The 9,434-nt window shown below is 37.7% G+C and overlaps 2 protein-coding genes across 5 annotated transcripts in view; one reads left to right on the plus strand and one right to left on the minus strand.

Annotated features, from left to right (window-relative positions):
• Window positions 1-1,932, plus strand: part of wdr41 (WD repeat domain 41) — an 8,962-nt gene extending 7,030 nt beyond the window's left edge. The window contains exons 13-15 of the mRNA XM_034897001.1: window positions 880-1,122; window positions 1,348-1,510; window positions 1,856-1,932. Coding sequence (XP_034752892.1) covers window positions 880-1,122; window positions 1,348-1,488 — 384 coding nt within the window. The 3' untranslated portion in view covers window positions 1,489-1,510; window positions 1,856-1,932. The remainder of the gene's footprint in view (window positions 1-879; window positions 1,123-1,347; window positions 1,511-1,855) is intronic.
• A 1,079-nt stretch (window positions 1,933-3,011) lies between these two features.
• pde8b (phosphodiesterase 8B) overlaps window positions 3,012-9,434 on the minus strand; it is a 55,608-nt gene continuing 49,185 nt past the window's right edge. For all 4 annotated transcript variants that reach the window (XM_034896095.1, XM_034896094.1, XM_034896096.1 and 1 more), the window contains exon 22: window positions 3,012-5,984. In XM_034896095.1, coding sequence (XP_034751986.1) covers window positions 5,875-5,984 — 110 coding nt within the window. In that variant the 3' untranslated portion in view covers window positions 3,012-5,874. The remainder of the gene's footprint in view (window positions 5,985-9,434) is intronic.

Below are 9,434 nucleotides of genomic sequence, written 5' to 3' on the forward strand. Positions count from 1 at the left end.
TAGGATGCAAAGCAGTTCACATTTGCAGAAATCTCAAGAAGTAGGCCCTCGTCCCATTCCCTCCTGTGGATTTGCCACCTTAGGACAACTGGATGCCATTCCCAGTGACAGATCACATACATAAGTATGAATCAGAATAGTTCAAAGACAGAGGAAAATTGCCTGCACTCAACTTGTGTGTGTATAGTTGATGTGTGGAGGTGCAGTAATGCAGTCCAGATGTGGTATTGTGTATATCAAAGGACAGACCTGTACCAGCACTCAGAGAGGCTGTGTTTTTGGCTTAAGTGGGGTACTCTAAAGTTGAGTATGTGCCTGTGTGACCGCGCTGTCTTTGATGGTCTAGATGTTTGCAGTCTATGTGGAGCTGTGGTGATTCTGGGGTGTACACTCAGGCCACATTCCTTGCTAATCATCACCAAAGGCCAATTATTTGTCTCCAGGAAAATCAATGACATGCGTCTCCTGTGGTTTTTAATGAAAACTGTTAGTATATTTCAACCTGGTGTATTTGCCAATGTGGAATGGGTCACTTGATTGTTTAGGTTTCCAGCCCAGACTCACTCTCACTGTTCCCTGTGTTGTTTTGCAGCGGCAGCAGGCAGCTACGTTAAAGTTGTGTTTACAACTTGTCTCCTACAGCTCTCCAGAAAACAGGATTTTACATAAGTGATTTCCAAAGCTCACCGCTGAGTTAGATTTAAATTGTTAAACCAAGTTGACATCTGAGGAATACATTCACATTACACGTTGTCATTGGATCCATTGTGAGTATAAAAATATTGATTAGAGAAGCTTTAACTTCAGTAGTTTAACCCTCAGACATGCTGATGGATTTTCTCCTCTAATGATGTAGTTGCTATTTTTAGCCAACCCTAGAAAAACATTTTGTTCATCAGTAACACCCTGACATTTTATATTGTCTCCTTTAATCTATTTTCTTTCTTCATTATAAATACAATTTGTTCTTCTCTGTCCATCACACCAGGGCTCTTTGGAATGTGGACGTTCGGCAGGTCAAACAAACAGACCGGTCCTCCGTCAAAGAAGGCTACGGACGTCCCAAACATCAGGACGCTGGAGTTGACCGGTGATCTGATTGGACACTCGGGGGCAGTCCAGGTACGATCCCAATGATGTCCGAATGATGTCTCGTGTTCTACTTCAAAACAGTATCTCAATAGTGCTTTAACACCCTTTTTTTCAATTTAGATACATTTTATTATAGTATCAAATCACAACAAAAGTAATCTTATATTTACAGATTACAGAGTAGGTCTAGACCGCAGTCTACAATTTACAATGCCCCGACAATTCTTGTAATTCTCCTTTTTGTGCTTGTGTCAGATGTTTGTGAGCTTTGGGGAGAACGGTTTGGTCACCTGCTCGACAGACCACCTGCTGATTCTGTGGAAGAACGGAGAACGGCAGTCCCACCTCCGCAGCCTGGCACTTTTCCAAAAACTGGAGGAGAACGGAAGACTCTGACCTTCAACCCTGATCTGCGGCCTTAAAGGTGCTCTAAGCGATGTTGGGTGACTTTACTTCTTGTGGACATTCAAAGTATTTTCAAACACAAGACTAGCTCGCCCCTCCCTCCTCCTCATCCCGTCCCCTCCCTTCTGTGCTTACGTGCACTAACCCCCCCCATCACCCCCAAATCCTTCTTGTTGGTTTTTGGCTGGAACACAGTTTGTTTTTGTTGCCGTTTGTAGACCCCGGGCTGTCTACAGAAACTGCGTTTTTTTGCAGTGTGTTCAGGGGACTGGCAGCTAGCAGATAGTGAGGAGATGTTTGCTGAATGTAACAACAAATATTACAGCCTAAAACACACCTGACATCGCTTAGAGCACCTTTAAATAAAGCAGATGTGAAGCTGCCGGGTGACCTTAGTTTCGAAGAAGCACTAATGATGCACTGATTGGATACTCAAAAACCTGGATCAGGTATCCGTGACAAACAAACAAAGTTAGGGAAGCAGTGTTTAAGTTAAGCCAGATATTGCCTACCACGTAAAAGAATGATTCCAGTCACTTCCACACTGTGACACATACAGCTTATTAATTAAACACCGGTATTAGTATAGGCCTGTACCCAGGTACCCAAAGCCCAGGTATGTGTATCGGGACTGAAAAAGTTGGATTAGTGCATCCCTAGTCTCAAATCATTTGAATTTACTGTAAAAATAGTTTTTTGCTTTTAATGATAATGCAATGGTTGTTGTTTGCCTTTAAAGTATTTAACTTAAATTAAAAAAAAACTCACAAAATACCTTATCTCAGAAACAGTTTGCTTCATTTTTTTTATTTTACCGCTGGGATGTCCGGGATCACGATCTGACTATCTTTTACTGTGTATCATGTTGAAACTCTCTACATTTTTCAATGATTGCTTCAAACATTTAAACAAAGTTTTGTGTTGGAGTTTGTAACATTCCACAATCTTAATTTTGACTAAAACATTTTTTATTGGAAATGCATATTGTTTGTCGGTTCAACTAATAATCGGTAAAGGTACCGGTCCTGAAAGCCAGTATCTGTCGATCCCTATCTTACATTCTGCACATACCACCAATTTGTAGTTGTCACGCTTCATGTTCCCTAACACATATTGTGTTAATTAGTGGCGGATTTGTTGTAAAACTTTGGATAGCTGTTTTCCTCTGCTTCCAATTTTTATTTTAAGTAGTTCTATCCATCTCCTGGTTGATTGATCTTCCCACTTAACTCGTTACCAGAACACAAATAAGTCTATTTGCCAAAGTGTCAAACTTTTCCCAGAAATTTGTTGCGTCAATTCATGTTACAACAATATTTCAAGAATGCTTTAATTGTCTCTCACAATACATTTCTGTGTTTGACAGAGAACATCAAAATAAGACATCGTAATCCAGAGAGCAAACTAAATTCAACTTTTAAACAGATGCTAAGTGACTGATTGAAAGCTTCTTACTATGTATGGGGCAGTCAAATCTTTTAAAACACACATTACAGTTCTCATGGCCAAAAATCTTTTCTTTGAAAAATAATTATTACTGCATATTACATCACTTTCTAATTCTTCTTCTGTTTATAAGTGATAGAAAACAACACAGAATTGGCGCGCAGCCACGGCCATCAGTGTCAGAGATGGAAGTTAGAGGAAATATAGATCACTGTGATGAAGGCTTATTATTACATAACAAGCAGTCCTACAATCTGGTTCTGCCTCAGTAGACTCAAAACGAGGCGTTAAGCGACTGGCTGTCATCCGATCTAATTGATATCCTCACATTCCAGTCACTGCTGCTCACAGAAAAAGCTATTGTCAGCTTTGTCAATATTAAATCTTTGTTGAATAGAAATCTTCATTATTGACTAGAAAAAATATCTTCTCATGATCAGAGATAGCAGTCATTAAACATTTATAGGTGGAGCCACATTCCAAGTCACAAAAAAAAGACTTTTGGAAATGACCCCTGCAACACTTAATGGCCCCAAACAAAAGTTACATAAGCACATTATGTAAAAGCAACAATGATATATTGGGTGAGTATTTACAAGAACTGCAGGTACATTTAGGTAGTTTTACAGTGTGTTGCAACAATAGCAGATCTAAACACAGACATGACAAGATTAAGGCATCGATTAAAGACCTTGGCCACCAATAAAATGACTTCATATCATTATGAATATATTGAACGTAGATGACCAATCAGTCACTGGTTCCCACTCTTTAAAGTGAACTGATACGACTGACAAAGCAATAGTGTAATTCACATCCGATCTAACGTCCCCTGACTCACCAAGTTGGACCTAAAACTATAGAACGGACCTTAAAGCACATATCCCGAGGTCATGTTATTCTATTATAAATATCCAACACAGGTATGGCTTTTCTTTATTTGAAGGAAAGGAGGAAGTATTTCAACCAAAACATACTTATGTTTGTATAAAGATGACCAACGACTAAGGCACCAGTAAAGAGCTCTCTGTGCCTTTGGTTAATACTGTAATGTGCGTTTCCTGGACTAAAAGTCATGGGACTAAAACTGGTAATATATTATAATAGTGACATTACACAATTACACCAAAGCAGCTCAGATAGATAATGGTATCTGCAGATTTAACCACTAATTACCAACTATGTTGGTTTGTAGTCCAATTATCTGTATGAAATAATATTAAAGGGTTTTCCAAAACTGTTCCACCTTCATGTGTTAACATTGAAGAAATGTGCTCTGAAAGATACACAGATGCAGGTTCAATTCCTCAAATATTAAAGCTGAATCATGGTGTTTTTCAGTCGCAGTCACAGTGAGTTAATAACTGATCTGACAAATGAGTCACCGTTTTACACTGATTTAATGTCCCCACAGTTACAACACACCTATGTAGCCACCAGAGGGCAGACACATCGTGCAGATCTCATCATCCAATGGCCTTTGTCTCATTTCTTTGAATCCAAATAACCTAAAAATCATAAACAGACTAGACTTCTCCCCAAAACCGAGCCAAATGACTGCAAGGCGAATTGCAGTTGCAGGATTTTTGAGATACAGTAAAACTGGTAAAAACAAACACTCTGAGGGCCGGAGCTGATTCATGTTGGAAGTGGACAAACAAGCTGATTTTACACGCTGGATCCAAACATGGATCTGGTGCTCCTTCATACCGTCAGGTCGCTGTGAGGTCCAACACAGCTAATCGCTACTTTGACAAACAGCGTTACGTGGCCTCTGCAGGATTCATGTACAACAGTCAGCGTAGCTTCACATAAAAAGCTTATTCTTAGCAATGTTCAGATACTCGGAAGTCAGATTTGTTTCTTCTTGTCTGGATGCAAATGTCTACAGTTAGTGTCACAAAGTTATGTAACATCTGATATTTGTATATTATTTGAAAGCATTACAGCTAACTGAACAGCTCTGATACAGTGCAATTCTGCTCCTCCATTTGTTCTGACAAAAACCTTCACACAGGACAATGATACTGTTACGTAGCTACATGATCTCATCAGCAACACTGCCCTCTTCGATGTCAGCTCTGTATATGGGCCTGATCATTTAGAAAACCTGTACGCTGGCTGGTTCTCCCCTCTGATTGGACCCTGGTACTTGGCTAACTGTCTCTAGAGCTCTTTATTCTTATTCTTTCCAGCAAGTTCCTTCTGTACACAGCCAACAGGGATTGCGAAGTATTTGGTCCCAGACACAAGTCAAAAGTGTTTCTAATACTGTAGACTGTATCACAGTACATAAAATGGAATCATTTCAGCTGAGCACCTTCACAAGTTGGCAATTTGAAAAGGAATAAGCATGAAGTTCAGAACCTCCAGCTTTGGTCACCATCTTATTCACCATGTTTCTTTTACAGCAATAGACAGACGTAGAATAAAAAGATTTGTTCAACAACAAAAAAATCGTTAAAAAGCAAAAACAGCAAGAGGATGCTCAAAATGAAAATGTCTTGATTAGCTAAAGTGCAGGTTTCAGGTGTGTTACACTGTATGGTACAGATTGTCAAGTGAAACTTGAGGTCCACACAGTTTCATAGAGGTGCTGTTGGGAAAAGGTTACAGGGCCGTAAAGTCGACAGGGCCCTCAAATGACAACCTGTTCTCCACTGGCAGAACGCCACCTCCACCCATAACCACATAAGAAAAGAGGCTGTGATTTGAGATTGAAACAGCGTCTCAGTTTTGGTCAGTCAGTGATGTCTGCTCTGAGAGTCCCCGATCGCCCAGCTTGAGGCCACGGACGTGTCCAGGAGTGCCTGGGAGGGCACAGAGCTTCGTCGAATCACAGCTGAAGAGACTAATTGTTTCACCGCAGGGCTGCATTTGCTGTCCTACCCTGCTTGGAGTGAAGGATGAGAGAAGGCTACAAAGGGTCGGTCAAGATGGAGGGGGAGGACGCAGGCTCTTACACTTCATCTCGTCCAAGCGCTTCCAGTACTTGTAATTCTCTGACAGGTGTTCCATGAGACCAGGCAGGCTGGCGAAGGCTGGGGGGGGAGAAACACAGAAGTTCAGAGTTCAGGCGCTTGAAGAAAAACAGACATGGACACAGATTTGGACGTCCAGATGGGTCAATTGCAGCAACAAAAAACGATTTAAAGATTCTCACAAAAGGCTTTTGTACAAAAAAAAAACGAATCCAGGAATAAACATAGCCTTGACTCGGTTTCACAAAAGCTGAGGCAGCTAAGTTACCATGGAGATTTATTCTCTACAGCCAGACTAGTTTTAGACAAGGCTAACAGTCAGGATTTGATAATCCTGAAACCTTTTCTCTTCACACTGCGGTGGGTTTACCTTGTTATCAGACTGCATTAAAAAACAACAGGTGCATGTTGCTGTTTAGTTAAGTACTGTTTTGAAGCTGGGACTATTATTTTTCTTATAATTATTGATGTGAAGACTGTTCATGTTGTTGGTCAAGCCTCGCTTTATCGGTTATCCCGGATTTATAAATTCTGATTTATGAAACAGCCTCTAGGTATCAGACTCTTCTGCTATCCTTCCACGTAAGCAAAGTGTGTGTGTGTGTGTGTGTGTGTGTGTGTGTGTGTGTGTGTGTGTGTGTGTGTACAGTGGCTAATGTTATGTACACCGTTGCTTCCACATTAAAGGACTCTTGGGGTGAAAACGTCTCTCTGCCTTTCTCTCCGTGTTGTTTACATCCTCTTTTCCGGTTTGTTGATGACCCAAGATGCATCTCTGGAACTTACAGTGAACCCGCGGTGACCTGACGGTGACCCTGGTGAATTGGAAGCGGCTGCTGCATGTGTTTTTGTGTTAAAGAGAAATCCATCTCGAGTGCTCTTTCCTGCCTGTACCGAGTGACTGTGAACCCCCATGCCTTCTACTATTTTCCCAAGTCCCCAGACGCCCTCACAGCTTCTCTCCGTCCCACTGGCATTTGGAATCTTTCCATGACATCAGAGCTGCGTTGACAGTAAACAAGTTCCCTCTTGGGGAGACTCAACTAAAAGGGAAATTCAGTGGGAATGGGAAGCTATAGGCATCATGCTATCTCCTCCTTCTCATCCCTTTTCTGTGATTGCCTATCCTGCAATCTGCCAAGAAAAATCGAGAAATCATTGGAGGCAGTAATGTAGGGCATGGGTGAGGACCTGAATTTATGAGGTTCTATTTTTGTCAAACCACTGTTTTAAATGTGAAGAATGAACTTCCATGCTCAATGTCTAACTAATACATTATTGCTTTTTGCTTTCACAAGGTTTTAGCGGAGATACCTGCAGCTGGAATGATAAGGTGGACATCAAACATAAAGCCAAAGCTCTAACCTTGTAATATGACCTTGTTTATTTAGGTAGTTTGCCAATTTCAATGAGCGGTTCATTTGCAGTCAACAAAGAGAGTGTAGAATTTCAATAAAAAATAAAAGACTAGTTTGTTGTAAAAAAGTCATACTATTGTATGGCATAAAACATAATAAAAAACTGTTTTATAAACAGTTTTAAACAGCATATTTATTTCAAACAAAAGTCATGATGAATGTTGAAAATTCATAAAAAAGTCAGTGTATTATGTTTAAAGAGTCATGAAAATGTATAATATGTGGGATAATTAAAAAAATATCATAGTATAGTATATTTAAAAGTCAAAAGGTCCTACCAGTAGTATATAAGTAGTATATAAAAAAGAATTATAGTATGGCAAAAGAAATCATGGTGTAGTATGTAAAAAAAAAAAGGTTGGAAAAAGTAATAGTATAGAATGTCAAAAAAGGCCCAAAAAGTCACAGTATTGACTATCAAAAAAAGTCAGGATAATATGTCATAAAAAGTCATAGTATAGCATGTTGAAAAAAGTCAGTATAGAAAGTCAACGAAAGTCGTAATAAGGCATAGTATAGTATGTCAAAAAAAGTCATGCAAAAAGACACAGTATGGTATGTAAAAAAGTTCATAGTATAGTGTGTCGAAAAAAAGTGATAGCATAGTATAATATAGAAAAGTCAGGGTTTAGTATGTCAAAAAATAGTCATAGAAAGTCATACTAAGAACGTAAAAAAAAGGTCAGTATTGTATGTCAAAGATGTCATAATTGATGGAAGTATGTCATAGCATGTTGAAAATAGTCAAACAGAAATTCATATGTTGAAAATATATGTATAGCATGTTGAAAAAATGTGTAGTATAGTATGTTAAAAAAAGTTTAAAAAAAAGTATAGCATATAGAAGAAAGTTAATATAGCATGTCAAAAAAAGTGAGAAAGAAGTCCTAATAGCATGTCAAACAAAGTCATATGTCGTATGTTGAAATGTTTAAAAAAAAAGTAATAGTATAGTATCTCTAAAAAAAACTTAAAAAATCTTAGTATGTCAAAAAAGTAAAAATATCATAGTAAAGCATGTCTAAAAAAATCTAAAAAATCATAGTATAGTATGTTGAAAAAGTAAAAAAAACCATAGTATAGCATGTAAAAAAAAAGTCATAGTATAACATGTCGGAAAAAGTCATAGTATAGCATGTTGAAAAAAGTCAAAGTACTGTATTACTTCCAAAAAGCCCTGACAAGTCCATGGTATAGCATTTTGAAAAAAAGGAAAAAAGCCAAAGAATAGCATGTCGAAAAATGTATAGTATAGTATGTTAAAAAATTCAAAGTTCTGTATAGTACGTAAAAAAAGTCAATGGCATAGTATGTTAAAATGTTTTGGAAAAAAAATATATAATAATATGTCGAAAAAGTAAAAAAAGTCATAGAATAAAATGTGAAAAAAGTGAGAAAGATGTCATAATAGCATGTTGAAAAAAGGTCATAGTGTAGCGTGTTGAAAAAAGTCAAAGTATTGTATGTACTTCAAAAAAAGTGAGAAAGAAGTCATACCAGCATGTCAAACAAAGTCATAGTAAAGTATGTTGAAATATTTTTGAAATAAGTCATGGTTTAGTATGTCTAAAAAAATAAAAATAAATTGTAGTATAGCATGTCAAAAAAGTCATAGTATAGTATGTTGAAAAAAGTCAAAGTACTGTATGTACTTCAAAAAAGTCCTAAAATGTCCATAGTATAGCTAAATAGTTAAAAAAGTGAGAAAGATGTCTTAATAGTATGTTGAAAAACAGTCATAGTATAGCATGTCGTACAAAGTCATAGTATAGCATGTGGAAAAAAGTGATAAAAGGTCATGGTATAGTATGTCAAAAAAGTAAAAACAAAAGTCATAGGAAAGTCAAAGAAGTCATAATAGCAGGTTGTACAAAGTCATAGTATAGCATGTTGAAAGAAATAAAAATAAAAAAAAGTATAGTATGACAAAAAAAGTGATAAAAAGTTATGGTACAGTATGTCGAAAAAAAGTGAGAAAGAAGTCTAAGTACTGTATGTTGAAAAAAAAGAAAATTGTAGCACGTCAAAAAAAGTACAAAAAGTTATAGTATAGTATGCTGAAATAAAGGCATAGTGTAGCATGTCAAAAAAA

The sequence above is a fragment of the Etheostoma cragini genome, chromosome 16 (assembly GCF_013103735.1).
Source record: "Etheostoma cragini isolate CJK2018 chromosome 16, CSU_Ecrag_1.0, whole genome shotgun sequence".
NCBI lineage: Eukaryota > Metazoa > Chordata > Actinopteri > Perciformes > Percidae > Etheostoma > Etheostoma cragini.